Genomic DNA, 26,772 nt, shown 5'->3' with positions numbered 1-26,772 from the left:
TTTTTTATCCATTTGTCGGCTCCGGTTTCTATGCAGTAGTAGTGAGTAGTTTGACCACTTGATTGGTATATTCTCCATCTTGAAAATTTGCTATTTTTGTGAGAATTGTTTATATGCAGAGATGTTGAGATGGCATTGCCTATCAAACCTCTATAACTTTAGTTTCATGTTCCAAATATGACTGAAGGTGAGTAGATTATCTAAAAGTGGGATGATATAAACCTGGGAATATAGGTTGGCGTCCTGCTATAGCCAAATTTTTGAACAGAGAAAGTAACTCGGCTTTTAAATCAGGCAAAAGCCGCAAAACTGTCAACATGTTGCCAGTAATCATGTTCAGAGTATGTTTCTTCAATTATTTTCTTCTATCCGAGTCATGTGCATTATGTGGGCTCACCCAGCAGAAAATTATCATTATGAGTCATGACACATGCACACACGGCACAAACCAGAGCTCATAGGTTCTCCAATTGATCTAATTAATTTGATTAAATCTATATCAGCTTTCGTGCATCTTCGAGATTTAATATGATTATTGATTATTTTCTGTGTTATGCTTCCTTACCTGACAGAATCCTGGTTTGGCCTCTACAAGGAAGGAACACTTAAATTATAAGGATCCTGCAGGGAGATGCTTTTCTGAAGGACCATATGTTTATGTATCTGTCGATCTTTACAATGATTTAAGTGGTGATGGAGCATCCTGGAGCAGTTGTGTTCCAAAAGCTACAAATACGAACTCTGGTATAGTAATCAGAGAAGAAACTCGATTCAGCCAAGTGGGAAGAAAGAATAACTTGTCAGATTCCTATGATGTGGGCAATTCTGTAAATATTGTCAAAGATGGTCAATTGTTTCAGCATACCAAAGCTGAAGTGTCGACTCCTGTAATACATGGTGCAATGCCACGGGTAACTAAAAACTTAAATGTTCTGAAAGAAGAAACTGAAAATGATGATAACAGTGTATCTCCCAGGAAACATAACCTTCAAGCAGCACTGGATAGTTTCAAGGGGGTTTATGAGAGCACATTGGAAGAGGTAGTCCTAATGTTTATTAATTCAGTATTTTGTTTCTTGGTGAAATTTAAAAAACCATGCGTGCCAATTCTTGTTACTTTAGCTTCCCCTTGAGTTGAAGTGATGGTGCTTGTGATGTCATTCTTTATTATCTTACAACTATCATTGCCAATTTTTCCATGCTAGGCTTGGTTGACAATGTTTTTCTTTTTAGTTTTTTGCATCCTTGATGACTAGATTGCTGACCATATGGTTTGTTGCCCTAGCATTAACAATGACAGTGACGACAACAACTATAATGTCCCTTTTTTTCTGGGTTGTCTAGCATGCATTCTTTTTTCCCCCATTCGTCTCTGGGGGCTGTTCTCACAGTATCAGCATGCATTACTCTTTTTATTAGTTGTCAGCTATTGATTCCTCATGCTTGAGCCGTAAGGATCTTTTTTTTGTTTGGTTGCAGCAAGGGTTCGATCTGGAGGAAGCAGCAGACGTTGGTAGTTGTGAGACAGAACATGAATATCTGACTTCATCTTCTTTTACATTTGATAGTGAATCACAGATCAGGAAAAAAGATATATTTATGGTATGTTAGTGTCTCAGTCTATTTTCACCTGTAGATATGTCATTGCTCTGAGATAATGTATTTTGATTTTCTTTCTAGATACATTTGCTTCGCCTGGCTTGCGCTTCCAAAGGATCACTGTCTCTTTCTTTCCCAGAAATATTATCTGAACTTTACAAATTAGGGGTATGTTTGCACCCTTCTCTCTCTCTCTCTCTGTGCATGTCTGTGGTGTTGAGATCCTTGTGTTCTTCAACAGTTATACTGTTTGACTGCGTACTTATTTCGGAACAAATCAGATGCTTTCAGAGCAAGCTATCGCGAAGCTTTTGCTCATGCTTTTGAAGAGCGTATGGTGAGCTTATTTTTTATTTATATTTATTTGCTTATCAGCTTGTCTTCTGCTGGGTTTATTAGAAACTGTTCTGATCTTTTACATTGCCTCTTGGATTTATCATGTAGACTTCTTCTAGAATTTCACAGTTCTGGAAAGCCATTAGCAACTTCAATGAGGACAGTGCTTCTTCTCCTCCAAACTCCCGTTATTTAAATGACTTTGAGGAAATCCGTTCACTTGGTAAGGAACTCTCCTTATTATTGTTTGCTCATTTTCATCGAGCCTGTCATGTTTCTCAAGTTTTTAACTTTCTGCATGCATGTATCTCCTGCTACTGAGGTCAACCTTTCTTGCTTGCTGGGTCATGTGTGTGTACTACACATAGCTACGTACAGAAACTATGAACTAATGATCCATATTTTCTTTTGTAACACACTTTTTATGTAGTCCACCATCTCAAAATGCATATGTTCAAGCAAGATTAAAATGATGTAAGTTATGGGTATATAATAAAAATTCTACATGTTACTCTACTCGAATGCTTGAAGATCATTCTTCTCCTTTGGCAGAGCGAAGGTCTATGGCCTGAAAATTCCTAGCTAATGAGCTACGTTATAAAGACACAGGTATGAGTACAGACACGGGACATTAAAGAAGAAAATAACTTTAAAATGAACTATATATAAAATTTACTTGCACGTATATAAGGTTCTAACTGCTAATATGAACTTGTGCAAAAGAATTACACTTTATGACATTGAAATACACGACAATAAAAATCCTAACAGAAACGATAATGTTCTTGTATGCGAGTGAGGTGCTAGGTATCCAGTGGATTCCATAAATCAAAATGTAAAAATTTTTCTCTGAGTGAAACTTGCCGAAGATCAAGCTTTAATCTAGAAAATCTCACAGCTCTCATTCATGGACAATAAGGAATCAACACAATCAATTGCTTACAATATTTTTCATAGAGGCCAAGCCTCTCCACATCACCTTATACTCATCACAGCTTGTCAAATCTCTTGAGTGTCAATGAAGCTTGAAGTTTATCAAAGTTGCTGTGGTGCATGGATGAAGTTATCGAGTTCTTATCATTGCTGCCAGAGCCTGTTTGCAGATGGCATGGCAGAGTCATCGATGTCTTAGCAACAAAAAAGGTCGAAGTTAGATCAGCTCAGGGTCAAGGGACTTTTGGTTCAGTAATAGAGGGGGAGATGAGAGGAAGTCATGATGGTGTGGGAGTCTCAATTCCTTATTGATATTTTGTAGTAGGTTTGAAACTACTTGATCTTGAACACAATACGTACCCAGGTCCATGTTCTAAACCATTTTGCGCTGGACACAGCTGGAATAAGTCCTACACTGTCCAGACATGTTGTGTGTCCCCATGTCTGAAACGTGTGGGACAGGAGTGTGGGGCACAAATTGGCGGCCATGCTTCATAGCTAATGAGTACTGCAGTGCTAAGCTCAGAACTTACAACTAGCTGGTTTTGACAAGTCATCACTTAGAGATTTTCTGAAAGGAGGAAAGCAACTCCTGTTCATTTACAATGCTACTATATCGAGTAAATGGCTTTCAAATCACTCAGTCAGGGAGGGCAAGTGATAGCTTGAGACTGCAAGTAACATGCAATAGCCTTGGCTTGTTCTACTGATGCGAACTCATGCAAGACTGAGCGAGAAACAATAAAGTTGAACACCTAGTAAGACAACAATATTTTCCATAAAAAAATACATGTCTGATGACTGTCACAAATGGGAATCATGAGATCTTCAAGAAAGAAGATAGCATGATAAACATGATGAAAGATAAACCTTGTTTCGTTAATCAAGATTTTCTTCTTTTTATGTGCCTCTTTTTATAGCTGATGATCTAAAACAAATTCTGATGTTCTCATGGTTCATGATTCGCAAGTAAACAACTATCTGGTAAGTTGTAACCCACATTCCCCATGTAGAGAACTGAGTTACCTAAGAATTCTGAGATTATTACTTCATGCGCTTTCACATGATGTTAAGTAATTGTGTTTTAGTCATTCATCTGCTCCGTCGACTGCTTATCCCTTCGTTTTAACAGTTCCATTCATTTCGAATTTGTTTTAAGGCCTTCAGTGACATTGCCTGCATAAGAATGATTCTTTTGCCTTTGTCAAAGAGGTTGCAAGAGAATAAATATCTTGAAGGACTCCCAAGTAGAAGTGTTTCAGATAACTCTTTCGACTTCTCAAGATATTTCTAAACTGAATTTCTTTGATGGCGAATGTCATTGCACGAGTGGTAGATTTTCTAACAGCAGCTTTACCCACGTATTTTAATTTCATGGAGCATGTTTTGGGCTAGGTTTTGTCACCTGCTGTTTGTGTTCTGTTGTGAGAGCAAACAATGACAATGATGGGCAAACTTGGAATTCATATAATTATAGTGGCTTTTCTCAATTTTCTCTAATTATAGTCTTCCTAGTTTTGTATGTATAATGTTAAGACATTTGTCATTAAGATCACAGCTGTCCTTTATGTCTTTACTTGCAGGTCGTGGAGGTTTTGGACATGTGGTATTGTGCAAAAATAAGCTAGACGGACGACAGTATGCAGTTAAAAAGATTCGACTTAAGGATAAAGATGTCCATGTCAATGAAAAGATTTTGAGGTGTGATTATTATTGTTACTATGCAAAAGGATTCTTTGACTACTAATATACTGAGAATTTTTTTAATAGGAAAGCCCGTTATGTAACTAAAAGTGGTGGTAGTTCTGTGGAGTTCTACTCTTCAACTTCACCTTTATGATTACTTAGATATTTGTGTAATAGGATGTCCTGTGATCATTTATTGGTTTTTCACTCTTGAGGCCGGTCTTTGGTTCAAATTAATAATCTTAATCTTTCTGTATATATCTCTTATTAACATATTTTCATAATCATTCTACTCAATTACTTTATTACATAGTTACAAATAAGTGTAAAATTCTTTCTTTGTTTCCTTTTCATTTTAGTAACAAGAGGCTTTTTGCTTATTCACTCGTTATTGTACTGTACAATACTTTTGTCAATGTCTTGTTTCAGTTTACTATTAATATTCGATTTCATCTGTGGTTTAGCTTGAAATTTTTGTTCTGAATCTTCTGAATTGTTTTCTGCTAAATTTGAATATATTGATTAGACTATTTATGTGCGTCATTATGTTTGAGTTCTCAGGGAGGTAGCCACGCTCTCGCGTTTACAGCATCAACATGTCGTCCGATATTATCAGGTGAACTCCTGCTGTTCTTTTCTTGCCATGTATGTTCTTTTTAATTTTTTGTTTTTTAAGTGTAGATGGTTAAGATGTGGATACCACACACAACCATTTGGGTTCGTTGTGGCTTGGGTCTGTCATGAATATTTGAGTATTTACTCTTAAACAGCTGAGAATTTCTATTATTCCCTTGCCTATGAGATTTTACTTGATTTGTTTCATAGAGTGACTTCAATATTATCAAGTATGATTTGTCTGCTTAACTGATTTACCAGAGATGATACATCTAGGCATGGTTTGAAACTGAATGTGGTAACTATCATGGAGGCACTATTTGTGATTCAAGAACTGCAGAGAGTTGCAGTTGGAGCTTCATGAGTAGCAGCATACCAAATGATATTGTGTCAGATAACTCGCATGAATCCACATATTTATACATACAAATGGAGTATTGTCCAAGGTATTAGCCTTTTCCATTTTCTACCTTGCCTTTTCAGGTTGTCTGTCTATGTCCCTTTTTGTTTGTTTTGAAATATTCTATAGTATATTCCAGTTTTTTAATTATGTATTTTGTATTATCAGGAACTGCTCACACTTAATTATTTTCTAGGAAGGCCTAATATGTGCCTAAAAATATTTAGAAAATTTATGTAATGTCTAATGTTATATAAAACCTATCCAGATTGAAGATGCTTTCCTCGAGTGCCTTAACATGTCCAGTGATTCAAATGAAAATCAATTAATCAGTGAATTTATGTAATACAAGCTCTAGCATTTCTTTACATAAATCCTGTGCTCAGAAACTGCATGGCACTGGTATAGTATTCTTATCTTATTCTGAGGTTTATTATCTTTCCTTATTCTAGTTGTAGCTTATGAAATGCATCTCCTGGCACATAGGTGCTTGCCATATTTTTTTGGTTTAATGATTTTTTGGGTGTAGTATTCTCTACAAAGCTTTCTTTATGCGAGCAAAAAAAAAAGTTTTAGTTTTCCTAGAAATAAAAATGTTGAATTTCTAAATCACATGAGATAGATGTATTCGATGTGCTATTCATTATTTTCTCACGCATATTCAAGAAACAATATCCTGTGCCTATTAAACTATTAACCTTTGAGATATTTCTTCATGTAAAAAAAAGCTATGATTTAATTATTATCTTTATTGTTTTTTTCAATTTGTGTTAAACTTGCATGTGACACCTCATCTTTTGTTATGCGTCTTGGTTGAAAATTTAAAAATCATAATACAATGTGCATAAATCATGCACACAGAATAAAAATATTTGGGAAGTTATGTTGCCTGGGTACTTCTTCTATTAAGCCTGATCTATACCTGACATGTATCCTACATGTACCTTGCACGTACCGCACTTTATCAGTATCCGCACTGACACTTCCTTGAACGCTCCTTAAATATTTGCATGCAACAGACATACACAATTAAATAACACAAAATAAGTTTAGGGAGCGTTTGGTAACTGAGGTGTTTTTGTTGTTTCTTAAAAAAAAAAAAAAATGCGTTTGGCAACTGGGGTGTTTTTTGACCTGACCTATTAAAAAGCCCACAAATAAACGCTTTTCTCAAAACATCAAAAATGTGTTTTGAGTTCTCGTTCTTTTTTTTCACCCAAGCCGTAACAGCTCGTCGCCAGCTCCTCTTCTCCCCCCCAGCTCTCTCTCCTCCCCAAACAATACCCGAGCCCAAAGCTACCGACGAGATCTTTGGCCGGAGGTTTCTTAGGTTGCGACTCGAGATGTATGTGATCCTTCATCGGCCTCTCCTCGACGTCGATCTCGCCGGAATCTGGGCCGTCACGAAGGAATCTTCGACGGTTGCGATCCTATCTTCGACGATCTCGATCTCGCCGGCTCCAATGACGACCGACGCAGTGGGCCCTAATACCGCCACCGCCATGATTGAAGAGGGCCCAGAGGGTGTTGCGCCCCCTGACATCGCAGGACTTGCGCTGAGGTTCGAAGGAAGCGGAGAGGCGGGGGCCGGAGAAGGAGAAGGACCTGCAGCGCCGAAGCTCAGGCTGATGAGGAATCGAAGAGGAGGGGGGTTAGTAGGCTTGAAGAAGATGGACTTGAGGGAGGAGGAAATGGTGGAAGTGGAGTTGCGGTGGGTAGTGGAGGTGGCTTCCAGGCCCTAACTTGTTTGTCCTCCCTAAATCCTCTCATTCGGGCACCTTCAATTCATGTAAATTTATTGTATTTTTTAGTTTTTTAGTTTAATTTCTGTTATTAAATCTCTATTTTATCAATTTTTATAATAATTTCAAATTTTATAGTTCCCATGAACAAAATGTTGTTTTCAAAACACTTTTGAAAAAAACACCATGGCATGGTGTTTTTTTACAAAAACACAACATGAAAATCACCTTGATTACCAAACACACCATTAGTGTTTCAAAAAATAAAGAAAAATTGGGTTCCCGCTTGGACCTAGCAATGGATATAGAGTGAGAAGAAGGGGATAACATGGGAGGTATTTTTAATCAAAAAAGTTGAAATTAAAATGGAACATCACGGTAAAATTTTTAATATTTTAGGGATAATATGATCATTTTAAATCATGTATTCCTTTGTCTTTAATTTTTTTAGTTTAGGGAGTTAAGTGAGAAAAATTAAGGGGGGATATGTTATATTTTGGAAGTTAATGGGTTTATGTGCAGCAACCCCAAAATTGAGGAGGGTTTTGCAAAGTTAAAATAGTTGAGAGGGCTTTCTGAGACAATCCTTTTAGTTGAGAGGAGTTTTCTAAAATTAAGCATTATTTATTTCAATATGATTCTCCAAAGTATTTCTTAACACATTGATACCTCAAAGTTTCAATTTTATTTCACTTTAATACCCTCATTTGATTTTATGCTACATTTGGATTATATTTATGACAAATTTATCCAATTGCTAGGGATCTAAACAACCAAATATGGCTACATAATCAGCAATAACTAATAGAATACAACTAAGCATAATCAATAATAAATAACAATTAAGAAAACCCAACTAAACTAAGATATCATGGCCTAATTACATAACAATTAACAAACAACATATATGCTTAAACTAATTAACAAATAACTAACAGAAACCAACTAAAACATAGTCAATAACAATTAGGAAAACCCATCATAAGTTTAAGGTGCACAAGCTTAAGAACTAAACTATTGTTGCATTATCATTCAGTTAGGCAAATGGATCATATGGATTAATTTAATTGATGGTATATGGATGTGCTCGTAGAAGCCGCATCCCTGGATGACCCATCTATCCTCGCGACATCCAACGATGATAGCTGGAAGTGTGGCAGCAGGATCCCATAAGCTCTGTCCCTCGAAAAGTATAACCTAATTTCTTTTAAAATTTTACCCCTAGGCTGATGAGGGTTATTCTGCGCCTTGATTATGACATGGTATTCTAGAAGGCCACTGATATATTCTTGCGGAAAATCTGCTCTAATTTTAGTGTGGAAGTAGGGTAGAATAACTTCAAGAAGAAACAGACTATATTCTTAGTGAAGATCTAGGGCTTTATTAATGTACTCATCTGCACCTCCCATCCAACAGTGAATACTAGCTCTCCTATTGTTTATCATCTAGTCATCCCACAGATCTATTATTAGGAGGTGGTAGAGGCTTCGCCGGCTTTAATTCAGACGATGTCACATCTAAGGATAAACGAAGTCGTGAATGTGAAGTGAGGGTGGGAAAATGGTGGCTATAATAGATGAGGCAATAAAACAACTTGGGAACCTAAGCGGCTGTTGATTAGGCTGGTTGATGTCATTTCATAGATCATGAACATATCCTTTAGTATCTGGAACCCCTGTTGGCCTGTGAATGCCACTCCTTCTGGTATGTAGGTGACCCACTATGTAAGAAGTAATAAATTAAAACATGATTCGAACATAAACTTAATGAGAGCGAGAAGTTTATCGTGAAGTTCAAAAAATAGCCAAAAACATCTCCATCACTCCAAAATATCCTTCCCTTGTACTGATCAGAGGTAACCAAATGCTGATATAAGCTCAGTTGGCCTTCAATGAGGTTGTCGCCGTTCCACATTAGTAGGGCAGGAGCAAGGTATCGGGTTAGGGTTTTTGGGAACGAGGTGAGGAGAGGAGAAAGGAAAGGGGTTGATCCGACCCTTAACTCAATCAAGCGATAATTTCTCAAACGGGTCAACCCGAACCGACCACCCCCCCTAAATTTGGGTAAATTGCATGAGAGGACGATCTAAGATTTAGATCCAATGGTCAAGATCTATACGAGGGCCTATAAGTATAACTATCTCTTATATTCATTTTTACATGCTTTTGTGGAAGAATTAGCCATGATTTTGATTTGAAGCTTTGTGGGGAAATAATACAGAAGCTTGGAGGACAAAGAGCAAGTAGAAATGGTGGGAGTGACAATTATTTTCACTCCAAAAAATGATTTCAATTTAATTTTTTTGCAGAAAATTTTGATTATGATGGTATTTTATGATGGTGATTGTGGTGTCGAACCACTATAGGAGCGAAATAGAATCGAAACAAAATTGAATTTGAGTTTGTATTTCTTAAGATTCGTGAGATATTCCTGCATATGATGTACAAGCTGAATACTATGTGACGCCTCTCGGATCCAACCGTTGTTTAACCTTGAGGTTGTGAGACATAGTGCAGTTAGTCATCAGTTTTCAGCTACCAATTTTAGAGCAGTATTCTTATTTTCAAACTCGTCCAAAGTAATACATATATCAAATGTAGTACTCAAGATCTTTCTTCCTCAATTCATAGAGTTACTACTATTCCAAAATTTATACATAATGTAGTTGCACCAACCCCATTAATGCACGCACACACATATAGAGAAAAATGATAAAATGAGATATTGAGATGCGATTCTTATCGCGAGTTAGCCCATTAGGCTACCCGATATGGTGATCGACATTGTCCATTCTGATTTACACACTACATGATCTGTATGTAGAAAAACTTTATCGTTTAGAAAATTTTAATCATTATTTTATCTATGTGCAAAAGGGACGCCTATTACGCTATCTCATACTTATTGTACTATATATAGATGTTCAGTACAATACAAATAGAAAATTGAAGCACCTTTTATTGGGTTCAACTCCTAATAAATATATTCAATCCTAATTATATTCTAAATACCAGATTATTAGTGTTCGATTAAATAGAGGTATTACATACTAATCCAGGTCAAGTATGATTCCCTTGAGGGGTAATAGAAGAATGTATATAGTGTTTGGAGTATCTTGTTAGAATTTTACTCATGAAAGAGTTCATGATGGAAAGTAAAACTATTGAAGTAGGGGATTAAAACATTCCACAAAGCAAGTACTCCTAGGGGATGCCAATTGCGGCTAGGGATAGATGAGACATGTTATGTGCAGTTTAACCTTCTTTTAATGCTATTAACTCTAATATCTCTTCTTGCAACACTCATGTCTAGATAACAGTTCAAAGCACGCGATACAGCTACATGGTAACACATAAGCTCCAAAAGTAAATCACAATTCCAAATAACCTTTGCATCATAGTTTATATGATAAAATTCAAACAAGATGATAAAAAACCACAAAGCAAATTCTTCATGAAAAGGATGCCCCACATAAATTCGACACAAGCTTCTTCAAACGACATCACATCTACGACTCCAAAGAGCAAGCCTTCTATTTGGAAGGAGATAACCTACAAAATTGATTGAAGAGAATATATGAGGAATTTGTCCCAGACTATATTAGCTTTCTTTTTACAGTGAGAAACGCAAACAAAAACTAAAAATCACATCCCAAATGCTCCTACTTGATCACATTAAATTTTGAACGTTTACCCTGGCTCAGATCAATGCATATAGACAAATTGTTCCGACATAAACAAATTGTTCTTCGGTCCAAGTATTCACTAATCGTACATCTCTTCCTTCTAAGGTGGGATGACACTTCTGCATTTAACTTCCAAAATTGAAGGTTGTATTTATGACTGTCAGAAAAACAAAAAAGAAAACTAAAATTAATTATCACTTATGCCCTCAATAGTGCTTTTCTTAGAAAATGTGCAAAAGAGCATGAAAAAGAACCAATAGTTTGCCAATGACCAATAAATCTCTTCTTCAACATCGTTTTTTGCAGGAGGAACTGTTTTCACCTTCACCTCTTCCTCTTCTTCATTGTCATCTTTCATGCATAACCTGAGTTGCTCGGAAGGGCTACTTCCCCTAAGCTTGAACTCCCGAAGCTAGGTACACGTTCACCTAGAATAGTTGTAAGCATAGGGTCAAGTATTTTTCATTGATCTTCATAGTTTTTTCTATTTGCAAGTTACACGAAAAAGGAAAGGCCAGTCAAGATAGTAGAAAAATGTTTTTCTTTTTGTTTTCTTATCTTAAAATTGCAGATAGATGCCTACTATCGCCAATTTGAACTTACTACCCTGTGCTTCTATTGTTGCAAATATGTACCCCACACCACCCCACCCAACCCCCATAATAATAATAATAATCATGGATATCTCTACAAGAATTGAACTTACGGATTGTAAGTTCAATTTGCCGATAATATAAGGAGCTTATCTGCAATTAAACCTTTTTTCCCTCTTTATAGGTAATGCCTGACGATAATAGAACTTCATGGATTGTATTCATTTCAATGAATACAACAAATGATAGAATACTATATCACTGTTATAAATAGATGAGAAATACGCCGCAATAACAGTGCTGCTAGTGTTAGCGCCCTATTCCGTAACGCTATCGCCCAATAGCGATGCATATTGCGGAGTATGCGCTTTCCGCTTGCAGAAGCGGTCAATAGTGCACCATAGAGGCAAATATCAGGCAATTGTAGGTAAAATATACCTTTTGACCACTATTTAAAAGAAGTTTTAGGTTTATTTTTTTAAATTAAATGCGATTAGCACCCACAAGACCCAATGTTTTAAGTCATTACCTGTCGTGGTTTTTTCTCTTCAGTCTCCCCCTTGCGATCCAACTCTAAAGAAAACCCTAACCCCAAGAACGATTGCTGCCTCCCACCACATCCCGTATTCCCGCTGCCTCCTGCGACTTTTGGTGTCTTCCCGCCGCCTCTCACAGCCTTCGGCCCCTCCCTCAGCACCTCCACAACATCTCTCACCTCTTGCAGTGAGCTCTTACTACAATCCTCTCTGCTCAGCTCATCTTCTCGAAAATGACAACTCTTAGACTCCTCCAATTGTCTTTGGTATTATATGATGGTTACATTAGGGGTGGTTAACGGGCCGTACTGACTCATCTGGTGGGCCGGCTCATGCGTCATGTGGGCTCAGTGACGAGGCGAGCCAACCTACGACGCGCAACGAGTTGAGCGAGATGTATTTTGGCTCTTGTTCCGGGGCCTAGAGCTCAGCCCGACCCACTCGCGGGCTCGAGAACATGCGGGCCAAGTCATGACACGGGTCGGCCCACTTAGCCCACTTAATTATTTTTTACTATTTTTTTAATATTTAATCTTTTATTCTTATGTTTTTTACTGGAATAATATTATGTTACTCATTGATGTAAAACGTACTCCAAACTGCATTAGATCTCTAAGTTTATGGTGTTTCTCTGTAATTGTATGCAAATATACATTTTACTTAATAAAATTATTTTTCAATTTTTGTAATCATGTCATTGTTAGTTTGCTATTACATATAATTCTCAAGTGTTAAACAATATTGAAAAAAACCTATTAACTTGTCATTGTTAGTTTGCTATTTACATATAATTCTTAAGTGTTAAACAATATTGAAAAAACCACGGGCCGGGACAAGCGAGCTATCCCGATCACATGTAGGCCAGCCTGCTTGTTAGGCCTTGTGGGCTGAGCGGGTTGTTGGCTCGCATTTAGCTTTGGCCAACCGAGCATGGTCCCGCGACCTGTTATTATAGCGGGCCGAATCAGGCCCGTCCTGCGTCGAGCTGAGCTCAAGAGCGAGCTGACAGAGCGGGCTTGTGGGCTAATCCGGCCCCGTGCCCGCCCTTAATAACATGTTTATTCATGCTTAGGATCCCTTCAAATAATCAAATATCCACTTTTAGATTTTCTATATTTTTCTTTTTTTTGAATATTTATACATATCTAAATTTGACCGCTATTTTTGCGCTTTTTGTCACTATTTTGTCATAATAGCCCCATATAGTCTTAGCAGTGTCTCATCGCTGCTTGATGTTATCTGCTAACAATGACCTTGTACTATATATTAATGCATGTTACTGAATAAAATAAAACCAACTCTTGCCTTAAGCAATGCCTGTTGAGCTGCTCCTTGCTCGAGTTCATGTTTGTGCTTAGCTGCTGCTGTAGCTTCTACCTCTCACGCTTACGAGCAGCATCTCTAGCTTTAGCTTCTGCTTGCAGCTGTTCTTTCTCTGCGTACAGCAAATAAAAGAGATTTGTAAATAAACACAACATCAGAGTTGTCATGATACTAAATTGGGTAAATTTCATAAAACCTCCCATCACTTTCAAAATAATACAAAACCACCCAGAACTATTGGACTTATTAATGTAAAGGGTAAAAGCACCAAACTAGCATTGAAAATAGGAGAGAGAAACAGGGTACTATGGTAGATATATCAAGTACATAGAGGTAAATTTGTACAGATGTGTGAGACATAAACTAACTGCTAAAGAGAACAATTTACCCATTAGATTTTCTGAAATGTCGAACACATCTTGAGAAAACTTTCGAGGCACTTGTAGAATACATCAATTTTCAGCAAAGTACGCGTGGAATACATCTATTTTCAGCAGTCTTATGATAAATCAAGTGATTATGTACAAGTTCTCCATGTGAAAGGTGATGCTTCATATGAATGATCTCAAGCCAAAACCATGTCAAGCTCAGTTCGAAATCGCTTCAGTCAGACATACAGTCTATTGGTCAAGTTGATTTATGAGTATATATACAAATTCACACATACACATATAAACCGTGCCATGTCAAGTTTATGGAAGGTTACTATGACCGCCAACAAAAAAAATGCTTCTACAAAAGAATAAAAATAAAAGGTTGTTGCTTTCTCTTTCAAGTTCCTATTGCTCCTGTCGCAGCCTTTCCGGATCCCCTTTTCACCCTAATCTTATAACAGATTAGACCAGTTTAGAGTCCAATTGTTGGCTTAAAACAAATAACAAGCAAACAATAAAAACATTAAAATGGTTACAACCAACCTGGAGGAGAGCCTTCTCTTGAGCTTTAAGAATTGTATCAGCAAATGGCTCCTTGACAGAGCTGCTTGATAGAGGTTTTCTAGGAAGATTCGTTTCTCAGGTGCAACATTATCCACTCAAATTTTATAGTGAAAAGATAAGCTGATTCGTGTTATTTGTATCAGCAAATGGCTCCTTGAGCCTTTTCTTGAGCCTTCTCTTGAGCTTTAAGAATTGTATCAGCAAATGGCTCATTGACAGAGCTGCTTGATAGAGGTTTTCTAGGAAGATTCGTTTCTCAGGTGCAACATTATCCACTCAAATGTTATAACCATATCCAGATGATATAAATAATGGAAACAAAATTATATTTCAACTGATTTTGATGCATATTCATAGGAACACCTCCGACAAATAATAAAACATTTATCTTATTCAAGCAATTGACACAACAAAAGGTAGATGATGTTAAATACATGTAAGGTGAAACTGTGCAACTCAAACAGTCAATAAATGATTGGTTGCGAGGTCCAAAATATTGACAATTCCATCTTGGATGTTAAGCACAGTTTATCCAATCCAATTAAAGCCACAAATAACGACATTGGTTGATAATGACCAATGCAGACCAATATTTGATAGTACAGAGTACATAACAGGGTTTTAGGCTTGAGATACCAAGACTTGGTTTGACAGTGCTGTTTGCGAATGAAAAATGGAATCAGTTGATATTAATCTTGTGATTAAATTAACTATATTGTCGCACTGTTATTTCCAACCAAAAACTACCAAAATGGACCTATACCAGGATTTCAAATATTTGTGGTTAGCACATTTTTAGACGGCCAATAAAATTTATGGAGGGCCCTCCTTGGGGGATCTCACTTCAAGAAGTACTTTGACCTTTTTCCTTTGTCCCTACACCAAAGGATTAAAGGACTTATTAGAAGATGATACATGAGACATGAGCTTATTATCACAATTAGACTAGGTTTCTTCAACTATATGACACACGCATGCACACACGAGCATGTGCAAACATGCGCTCACACACGTAATCTGATAGTATCAGGCTTGGTGAACTCAAAATACAATTGAAACAAGCAAAGGCATGGCACTTTTGAGGCGGGTTCCTAAGGTAGCCCCATTCTGAATGCGGGGAAACACATGGATGATGATTGAATAATTATTATGACCTATGTTCTACCCTTTTAATTATTTATGTTATGTGTACTTGGATTTGTGAGTTTATATTGTTTCTACTTATGCTTTCGCGTCATTTTGTCTGTGCACATTCTCCACCTCAGGTTCGAATACAATTTGTAATCAATCAGTTATGTAACTAGTTGGGCAAAGCAATTGTTAGGTTAGTTGAGCAGTAATGGAGAAAAACAAGAACACTTGAGGTATCCGGTTTGGTTAGTATTGATGCTTTGTTCAACATTAGACTGATAATGGTAACCAAAATCCATAATCAGATCTAACGATGTAGACATAATAGCATTCATAGTTCAATGAACCTAGAAACTTCTTTAGTCTTGGTTTGAATCTAGAAACCTTCTTTAGTCTTGGTTTGGCAATGCTTCTTCCCGAACAGGAATACCTAATAAGGATTAAGGACCTGATACAATACATGCAATAATTGCAATTCCCTGCTGTACTAGAAACATCGACGCAGTTAGAATTAGGTCGATCAAATTATAAAATCAAAACTCGATGCTAGTAGCACACAGAAAGTTAACTTATTTTCAGGCCCATGTAGACCAAATAAATAGCAAGCAAAGAATGTTGGTATGAGAGCAAAGTGTGAATTCTGACAATGTCATTCGATAAGATTATGAGTGTCACCATGGGAATTGTTTCCGTTCTTAAAATTGATAATCTTACAAATAAGAGTTACAATTTCATGAAATAAGAAACAATAAAATGTTATAAAGATTTGGGTTATTTACTGCCGATGGAAAATCGTTCTTATTTTTCATTGATGGTCTGACTTAAGGACGGTAGGTCTTTAGCTGATTGACGATCTCTGAGTAAATAGATGACTATTTATCTTGAAGAGATTCTAATAAATTCTCTCTTAAAGATTGTTGGTTAAGTTAGATGACTGGCTGATGAGGATGATATATGAAGATCAGTGTTGTCAATGCGCAAAACGCAATGCGAGGGGGGGGGGCGCAAAGCATCTTTATGCGCACATGCGCAAGGCGCAACGCGATGCGCGCGCCCAAGTGATGCGAGGCGCACACCGCACACATAATTTTTTAATATATGTAATCAAACGCGAAAAAACATGTTTTTAGAATTTACATGAAAAATATCATGATAAATAATATATTACTACAAAATCACAATATAATGCCTTAATTTCTAATGCTAACACCCAACGTAGTAGCAAAATTCATAAAATTTTAAATCAAATGTTAAATCAAGATTAATATCCAAGCAAATGATTAGTAATTGTCCTCAATTGAAGGCTATTAAAAAGGCCTAATGGATTTATTTTACTTTTTGGGATATGGAATATCAAGTATAAAGACTAGATTGAAATGTTAACAAATAAAACTATATGAGGATATGTACTATATGCACCCTACACAAAGTAAGGATGTACGCGAGGCGCAAAAGGCGCTGCTACATCAGATGTGGGGCGTTTCGACACCGCCCCGCATCGTAAGGCGCATGAGGCACAATGAGGCGCGCGCCCTTAAAAACACTGATGAAGATCAATAAGAATAGTCAACATTGCTCGTGCACGAATCGCTTTCTCTTCTCAAATGACAAAAAGCCTTGCCAAGAATAATGCAAGCTGTCCAAGATTAATCCCCTTCAAAATGAGCAATTCCCTCTATTTATCTAGGAGAGTGGGTTAATGGCCATTAAATCGGAGTTAGTGGGTTAACCCACATTTTCTTGAAAATAGCTCGTGAAACTGACTTGGGTGAAGTTCGCTGAATGAACTTCACCAAAAAGGGTAGTAATGGCTATGGGCGAACTTCGAACGTGGGTAGCCCACATTCTTGTATGGGATGGAACCGTGGCTGCGCGGCATGGATTTGAGTACACTTGGGTAAACTTTGCTTAGAGCCTCATATGGGCTTGGTTCAGATTGGTTTGGGCTTGGGCTCAGAGTGAAGCTCGCATGAGACTTGAGTGAACTTCGCTGTGGCTTGGGCGAACTTCGCTATGGACTTGTATTTAAGCAAGGCACTTTGAAAGTTACTAGTTTGACAATTTGTATTTTTTATTTGGCATAATATTCCACTGCTTCCCTTTAAGAAATGGAAAACAACTTATGTCTTAATGTTGAATATTCAACTTAAGTTGGATAAGCTATAATAAGACAAGTGTGTTCCATCTTGGTGACCAAAATTGAGTAGATATCCATCTGATATGACAATTCGACATTTAATACATGTCCCCCGATATATCATCGATTTTTGCTATCTGACATGAATTTTAGCCGTCTTACATGAACCTGACATCTGACATTTAAAAGCTTGCCTCTGCCACCTACACCCATTTCCATGCAACATAGCTGGGAAGCAATGGAAATAATGTGCCTACTTGAATGCATGTGCTAATGCTTTATTATAGAAGATGTGTTAGTTTATTTATTTTTCATCACATGCTTATTTAAGGAATCTGAAAATTATCATCTACCTTTATGATCTAGTGTCTTCATATATCGCAACCTATGTGGACTCTGCCATGTTCCAAGCATCATCTGTAGGGCATGTTATGTAATTTGTTACTTTGACAAGGTTATTTTCTACCATGTTGAAATTCGAGATAATGTGTATGTGTTTGCATTCTTCAACATTTTATATGATGTTTGCCAGTCGACTTTTCCTTCCTCGTGTGATCTATGTCTACAAAGATGATGTTTTTTTGCATTATCAGGGTTTCAGATCTATCTAGGGATTTGAAGGTGGAAAAGTTGGAAATGAATTTAGTAAATTGTGGGTTGCCTAGTTATATGCTATATGCTTATTTGTACGAGTATCATGAATACATAACAGATGAATCAATTAAGATAACAGCCACTTGATCATGTAATGTTTTCCTACATTTTTTGAACATGTAATATGTGTGCATTGTCAGAGGAGAACTTGTCCATACTTCAAACAACTCTTTGAAGCCTGCTTTTGGCCCTCTGCTCCTCTGAGAACTTCCATTCTCAAATGTTTTCGACTCTGTTGCCCATCTATTGAAATGGGAGACAATATGGCTGTTTTTCGCAAGCCTTACAGAACTGGCCAGGCTCAATCCTGGCCCCATTTTATCCTGAACCACACTAGGTTTAGACTAAGGGAGAGGTGGCCCGACAATGATCTGGTTTAACAGCCACCTTTTTCCCAAACAAAGTTTTTCCCCAATTTGGGGCCAACATCAATCCTGATCCTGGAGTGGTTGCCAAACACAGCCTATGTATTTATGCCCATGTGTATTCACATGGTCACTTTGGTATCTGTATTCTTCATAGAGTTGTTTATGTTGGTCTTTCACTTTGTCTCAACCTCCATTTTACAATCCTCCTTGAGGTAACTGTAACCATTTAGGAGGGGCCAATATGCGGGATTTATATCCATGTAGGCCTGGGCATATGAATTTCTTTTTAACCTAACGGACAGAAGAGTTTGGGCTGGGCTTTAACCTTAGTCTACAAGGAAACATTTGCTGGTCAAAACTTGAATCTATTATTAATTATTTATATTTGCATACCTTTTCATTTTAACACCAAAATAGAGTAGTGTAGTGGTAACATAATCTTTTGGCTTTCTCGGAAGGTCACTAGTTTAAATCCTGCTGGCTGCATGTTTTAAAAGCTAGAACATAACATTCACCTCAACACGTGTGAGAGCACTATTGTATTTTCAGTTAACTTTATAGTACAATTTACAAGAACTGTAGCCAGGGGCCAGCCTTAAACTTGCATTATCTACACATACAGGATAAATAGCTATGCCCATCAGGTCCAATTACTTAGTCTGAGCCTGGACTGTATTTCCCTCGGGATTGACAGCCCAAGTACATAAAGGGTTCATAGCTTACTGCTAGCAGGCTGAGGTTGGTGAGACCTGGTCCAGGATAGGGCCACATTGACTGTTACATGTCCACTTCAACTTCAACTGTGATTTCATGGGATTTTAAGATAGCAGCAGGATTTGATTGCAGCAAAGTGCATGCAGGAAACATGGAGTAGAGGTTAAGGGAGCTCTGTTGTAGACTTAACATGCGTAAGATTATAGGGCTATGCTGCTAGATTATGTATTGGCTGCTCCCTGTGTTGATGCTCTACTGACAGGTGATTGGATTCAAATTTGTGCCAAAATTTGGACTTCCATATCATAATCGATGTCGAAAAAGTTTTATTGTTGAATCTCTAAGTTTGTTTCGGAATCTAGGCCTTTCATATCATAGTGGACGTTAAAGTGTTCTATTGGATTTTACATCATCTTTACGAATATAATATTTGATTGACTTGTTTGTTACATATTTTATCCGCAACTATTTCAAATAATTAATTTAATTTTTCTTGCTATTCCACTCTATTTTTGGGTGTTTTGCAGAACTTTACGCCACGATTTTGAATCATTCAATGCATCTTTCGACAAGGACCAAACATACACTTGGCTTTTGTTTCGGCAAATTGTAGAAGGCCTAGCACATATACATGGTCATGGAATCATACATCGGGATTTGACTCCTAGTAATATATTTTTTGATGCTCGTAATGAAATTAAGATTGGGGATTTTGGCCTTGGTAAGTTCCATACGGTGGTTTATGCTTGATTTAACTACTACTAGCAAGCGAGTGCTTAATCTCTTCAAAGCTGGGATATGCAACAACCTAAGCTTATATAAATGCTGTCTTCAAATGAGAAAACTCCTTTACATGTTATTGTGTTTTAGGGTCAAAGTATATTAAGTCTGAGCATTTTAAATTGGGGTTCATGTTGTTAAATATCATCTCGCTTTTTGTGCAGGTCTTATAAATAGGACATTCTAAGGAAACATAAATTCTGTTAATTGTCCCACCCCCACCACCCCGCCTCTGCACCATGTCTTAGAAGTAGTTACACCCACCTTATGTCCTGGTTTGATTTTTAATTTTATTTATTTGCTTTTTGTTGCTGTTGTTGTTGTGTGTGTGAGCACTTAAGTAGTTATGGTTCTATTTTCCATGCAACTTATCTGTATGCGTACAGGTGTATTAATCAAGACACAAACAAAGTGCTTAGTAGTTTTCTTTCTACTTGTTTCCTTTTCTTTATGTAGGTAATTGCTTGATCATTGAAATTGAATTTTATTATAATTTTTATATGTTTGCATTAAGAGTCCTGCTTGTATATCTTTGGTTGGGACGTGACGAGCATGATTGTAACCAATAACTATAAAATCCAATGTACTAGTAAGAAAGTAAAAAAGTTCCAATAATTAAGCCTTATTAGCTTGCCAATTGCATGCTTGTCTTTCCTCTCTAGGCTGGGAATGTAGATCCTGACAGTGGCTTTGGTGCCATATCAACAGCTGGTGATAAATTTTGCTGTTTTTTTTATAGGGAAATTCTCATTTCCAAGTTATTCTCCGTTGCTTAATGCATTTTTTGTGAGAAATTCTAAAGAAAATGATGCCGTATGTAGGAAGCTCAATGAAATTTTTTCCTTTGATAATATATAGTTTTGCACTGGTAACAGATTAGAACTGGTTTCCAATGACATATTTATCATCTGATATTATATTCATGTTAGGAGTCATATCTAATTAAGAACTTTCATTTTCCTTACCGGGGAGCAATATGTTATATCTAGAGTTGTTCTCTCATTCTCAGTTTATATTTAAAGATAAAGATTAATTTATCACAAGAGCTATTCGTATCAAGCTTTTGTGTATTTGAAAAAAATCAATAGTAAATTTGTGGCATGACTTTCAGCCAAGTTCCTAAAGCTAGAGCAATTGGATCCTGATCAGTATTTCCCAACTGAAGCCACTGAAGTTTCAACAGACGGAACTGGTCAAGTGGGTACCTTTTTTTATACAGCACCTGAAATTGAGCAGAAGTGGCCACAGATAAATGAGAAGGTTAGGTTTTGTACCTTTTAATTCTTTTTCGCATTCAGTTCACAAGTGCCTTTGATTTTAATCTTTTCTTTTTAGCCCATAGCCCCATACATTTATATTGCCAAGTGAAATGAGCATCAAGTTGATTTTTTCATGAGCCAGAACTTATAAGTTTAGCTGGATGGCACTCATAATGTTCTTAATGAGATTTTCTCTCGTTGTCTACTCTTGATTGAGTCTGATTGTGTTATGGAACTTGCTGTTTTTAAATTTACAGGTTGACATGTACAGCCTAGGAGTTGTATTCTTTGAGCTGTGGCACCCTTTTGCAACAGCAATGGAAAGACATATCATTCTTTCTGATCTTAAACAGAAGGGTGCACTTCCTTCATCCTGGGTTTCAAAATTTCCAAAGCAGTCGGCAATTCTTAAGCGTTTAATGTCCCCGAGCCCATCAGATCGTCCCTCTGCTACTGAGCTTCTGCAGTTTGATTTGCCTCCTAGAATGGAAGATGAGTGGCTCAATGGTAAGTTCTCGTGTTGAAGGTTATGTCCGTTTTTGCTAACCTTAATATAAGAGTGGGGGATTGATTTTAAATGAATTAGAACTAAATTCTTTCTTAAATCTGGTAGCTCCTAAAACCAAATCTTTTCTTGAGGCCTATAGCTCCCTAGTGATCCTCTGAAACATGAAAAGCGACCTCTTCTTATATCTTCGGCTAGACCAATTCTCTAGTCCTATTAGGATGGAAGTCCGACATAGTTTCTACAGCTGCCATCTTTGACAGCATATGAACCAGCATTTGCCTAATTTTATGTCCAGCAGGTGCATAGACCTTTTCTAGAAGACTAGTGCTCTGTCTAGGTTCCAATCAGAGTGTATCTTTTCTTTATGTTGCACATCTAGGTTACTCAGACACAGCTTTTTGGATGCCGTGTCTGTGTCCGACACGTGTTGGACACAGATTCGCACGTGTTGGACACGAATTCTCTGCGGACACACTGTGCATACGCGTGGTTCAAAGTAAAATCCGATTTTCCTATTACTTATACCCTAAATTAGTTTCTTTGGTAATATTAGGTTCAAAACCAATCGGTTTTTGAATCCGAAAACTGAAACCCATTACTTAAATATTTGAAAAATACCCATCATGTTATCACATGTGATCAAAACTAAACTTTTGTTGTTAAACCTTATTCTTAGTTTGATTTAACTTCATTCTTAATTGTTATATATAATAGAAAGAAACATGCAAATGTTATATACTTGAATTCAATTATATATATATAATATCATTGTGTCCCGTGTCCTACATTTTACAAATTTGCCATGTCCCATGTCCCATGTCCGTAACTGTGTTCAGGTACATGTCTGCACCCGTCTCCATGCTACCTAGTCACACATTTTCTCATTTAAACTGATGTTTGCTTTTAATAAGCTTTGTCTCAAGCTTGTGTGTAACAATTTCTAGCAGCTTCTTTCCCTTCATCATTTGAGCTTGGATTCCTTGCTTCTGTAACTTCGTATTTTTCAATAAACCCTTTAGTTAAGAAAGTTGGATAGAGAGAGATTGATAGGTGCAGAGCTGGTAAATCGAAAAGGAACTTGGAAATTTTTTTTTTAATTTATATAAATCACTTGTTACTCAAAAGTCATATTTTTTTGTTATGGAAGTTGGAAAATAATACAAATGCAAACAAAAATCAAGATATTATTCGCGCGTTATAATTTTTCTTATCCTTTTCTTAGTTATAATAAGTAATATCATCCGTGGTACTGTTTACTTTCTGGCGTATATACTCTATGTTATTTGCATACATTGAGTCATTGGAGTGTTCTATGGAGGAAACAACCATTTACTTCATAAATGTTGCTGTGCAGATATCTTGCGAACTATTCAGTCTCCAGATGACACATATGTGTATGACCGGGTTGTTTCTACAATATTTGATATGAATAGACTAATTGCAAAAGATCATCATGAACAAGATGGCAGTACAATGATGACTGCAAATGAGTCTTCCTTTATACAATATTCAGAACTAGATACTGAACTTCGAGACAATGCAATTGAGGTTGTCAAGGCAGTATTTAGACAGCATGGGGCAAAGCGGTTGGAGATATCGCCAATGCGCGTGTTGGATGGCTATCGTCCCATTGACAGGTTAGCCTTATCTTCCCTCTTAGAATAATGGCATTATCATTTGTTAAAATTTACATGCCACGGCTGCTGACTTTTTAACTTCCTTCAAGAAGGAGGTCTGTAAAGGTTTTGACTTCTGGAGGGGATATGCTAGAGCTTTGTCGCGAGCTAAGATCACCTTTTGTTAATTGGGTTGCTAGAAATCAGGTATTTGTTGCAAGATCTCTGTCATCAACTGCTACAATGATTTCATTTTCTTTGACAGACTTCAGACCTTTTTGAATTGTTTCTATAGCAACCTTCTCCTCTGTGCAAATGATATGGACTGCTTTATGTTGACAATATGTTGTGCTTTATTTTAGAAGCATTGAAATTTACAAGAAATTTCATATTATTGTCAATTTCTTCATCAATTAATCGAAGGCATAACGTAAGAAAAGGCGTGCTGTGCGAGTTTTTTTTTCTGGTGAAGAGACTCGTTTGGTAGAGATGTGGTTAATGGGAAAAAAGATTGGATGCCCAAATGGGTTTATAGATACGAAGCTTATGCAACTTAGGATTACTAGTTAGTGGACTGGCATTTGATCATTATGTTTGTGCATATTTGAAGAATTTTGAACTTATTTTGCTTTTTTACTCATCTGCAAAGGAAAAGGCAGAAGAATGAGAAGAGAGGGAACTGAGATATACTAGGCTGCAGCCTCAAAATCAAAATCATTTAAAATCTGTTTCACTCTGATATTTCATCAATCTTCAGCTTTTATGTAGACTATTACATGATAAAAACTTGACCTGCCTCTTGGAATTGTATGACTGAACTTAGTTATTGCTTACTGATTTCATTCCACGGTAGTAACCAAATTTTACTCTTGGTTTCACTACCATCATATCAATATTGGTCCTCGGTAAGCAAAGCAGCTATTAATTAACCCTACCTTAAAAAGGGTTCAGCTCACTAAATTAAATGACCTAGTTAATAAAAACAGTGCAAGCACGGAAAAAAATGGAAATAATTTTTGAGTGTACATTGTGATGTGGAACAGAAATGATGGATTCTGGTTTAAGTCTGATTGGATCCAAGGTTTTAAATATCGGTTATTAGGGATTTATCAGACGATCAAAATCCTTATCGGATAGCGAAAATCGAGGATATATCTGGGATAAGTAGTATTTATCAGAGTGATATACTGGATGGTGTGTATATATATAAGATAATAACCAAAAAATGTAATCTAACCATGCTTAATGAAATATAAACGTCAATAGAGGTGAGCTTTGAGGTCGGGGAGGCGAGCGACGTCGGCGGATGTGAGCTTTGAGGTCGGGGAGGCGAGCGACGAGGTCAACGGAGTTAGAGGGGAACATATATCTTGAGCTCGATGGAGTTCGAAGAGGCTCGGAGGCTCAGAGAACGGCCGCACAGAGAGGGAGAGAGATTCACGAAGGATTAGGACTGAACTTGAAGTTAGAAACTTCATTTTATTGTCAAAAGTGGGTGGGGTCGGGTTTAAGAACTCACTAAGTAACAGCCCATTACCCAACAATTCAACTCAAAACTCACGCCAATAAAACCGATATTTCCTGCCTCCCTTATCGGCCGATAAATGCATTTATCGCCGATAACTCGCCGATAAACCCATAAAAACGATAACCGATTAAAAATCCTACTTATCCTCGCGGAAAGCCCTCAAATCTGATAACTCGGCGATAATACCGGATTATCGGCCGATATTTAAAACCATGATTGGATCGAATCTGATTGTTTCTGAATCTTAAATTAAACTCTTGAGGGATCACTGGAGAGTCAGAGTTGAACAAGGTTAGGGAAGCAATGAAACCGCTGCTTGAAATTTGGTGTTTTAACTTTCTGTTGAGGTTGGAAAGGAAAAAAACCAAGGGCAAGGACTTTGCTGATGTCAGCAATGAAGCTTTGCTGATGTCATCAAGCACTTGGAGATAAATTATGATGGCGATGGCTGTTGTTGGGCAACGGGGTCTGCTTGATTCTTTTCCTTGAACAAGATGCATTTGCTGGTTGTTTGGAGAAGGTTTGGGGATTTCTGATATTGTTTTTTTTATTGGATGAAAAGCTAGGATCTCCATGAGGGAGGAGATTCTAATTTAATAAAATAAAAAATACAGATAATTTGTCTCTAGGCCGGATTCACATACAACACCTAACCGGTTTGGTTTCACACTATGACACATCACACGCGCACTATACTCGCAAATGACGTGCTAAACTGTCTAATTACAATGAAAATCATAAGCCCGTATATATAAAGTTATAAATCTTATCTTTACTAAACTATTGAAATTCAAAACAAATCTTGTTCCCACACAATCTAAATTTCAAACTAGATTAAATCAAATACTCTAAAAGATGAAGTTAAATCTGTTTGAAAGCTAAATCTAAAACTTTTTAACAACTTCATCTATCCTAACGAGTTTTCCATTGAATCCAGACTCTTCAACCAAATCTTTATTTGAACTTCAAATGGTCCTACATCACAATGTCTTGTTATGTTTGCTACGGTCAAATCTACCTCCCTCCCTTTTTCCACAACCTGCAAGGCTGCTCTGTTGTTCTCATCTGCTCATTTTCCCACTTAGCTAGCTGTCTTCACCTATTGATAGTGGACGTTACAATTATTCTGGTAAAAATACCTACTTTTTGCCGAACTTCAGTTTCTTAGGTGGACTACACAGCTGTCTCATATGCTCAATTTACTTTCTATTGTTTTATTAAATATTTTTCCAATCTTTTTTATTAATTTTCCACTAACTGCAGAAATCGTCTTTCAAACGTTATGAAATATCTTGGGTATACAGGAGAGCTGTTGGCCACTCCACTCCTAACCGTTTCCTTCAGGTTATTTCATTATTGACTTGCATGCTAATTATGTCATTTTGCACTGTCTGGACATTGTTCCTTCTGTTTTTTTTCCTTCAGTGCTAACTGTGGATATTGTGTCTCAGGGAGATTTTGATATTATTGGAGGTGCCACAGCATTAACTGAGGCAGAGGCTATTAAGGTTTTTCCCCCTTTTATGCTACTTGTTTAGTTCTAAGTTTCCAAGATTCTCCCTCCTCCCTTCCATCCCCTCCCTCCCTCCTCCCTCCCTGTGTGTGTGATGTATTTTAAACTAGTTGGAGAGGATCAGACACACCCAGTAGTTTAATCCCTGCTCATTTGGTATTATGCACATTGGAGTCCA

The 26,772-nt window shown here is 37.1% G+C and overlaps 1 protein-coding gene across 1 annotated transcript in view; it reads left to right on the top strand.

The window, feature by feature from the left end:
* LOC109823752 (eIF-2-alpha kinase GCN2) overlaps positions 1-26,772 on the top strand; it is a 53,453-nt gene that overhangs the window by 8,987 nt on the left and 17,694 nt on the right. The window contains exons 6-20 of the mRNA XM_020390121.1: positions 573-1,040; positions 1,480-1,602; positions 1,681-1,767; positions 1,841-1,936; positions 2,044-2,158; positions 4,452-4,569; positions 5,116-5,170; positions 5,446-5,615; positions 19,918-20,111; positions 21,282-21,430; positions 21,687-21,936; positions 23,292-23,574; positions 23,667-23,760; positions 26,345-26,425; positions 26,533-26,589. Of these exons, the coding sequence (XP_020245710.1) occupies positions 573-1,040; positions 1,480-1,602; positions 1,681-1,767; positions 1,841-1,936; positions 2,044-2,158; positions 4,452-4,569; positions 5,116-5,170; positions 5,446-5,615; positions 19,918-20,111; positions 21,282-21,430; positions 21,687-21,936; positions 23,292-23,574; positions 23,667-23,760; positions 26,345-26,425; positions 26,533-26,589 (2,340 nt within the window). The remainder of the gene's footprint in view (positions 1-572; positions 1,041-1,479; positions 1,603-1,680; positions 1,768-1,840; positions 1,937-2,043; positions 2,159-4,451; positions 4,570-5,115; positions 5,171-5,445; positions 5,616-19,917; positions 20,112-21,281; positions 21,431-21,686; positions 21,937-23,291; positions 23,575-23,666; positions 23,761-26,344; positions 26,426-26,532; positions 26,590-26,772) is intronic.

Source organism: Asparagus officinalis, chromosome 9 (assembly GCF_001876935.1).
Source record: "Asparagus officinalis chromosome 9, Aspof.V1, whole genome shotgun sequence".
Classification (NCBI taxonomy): Eukaryota; Viridiplantae; Streptophyta; class Magnoliopsida; order Asparagales; family Asparagaceae; genus Asparagus; species Asparagus officinalis.
This window is presented reverse-complemented; position numbering and strand designations above follow the sequence as displayed.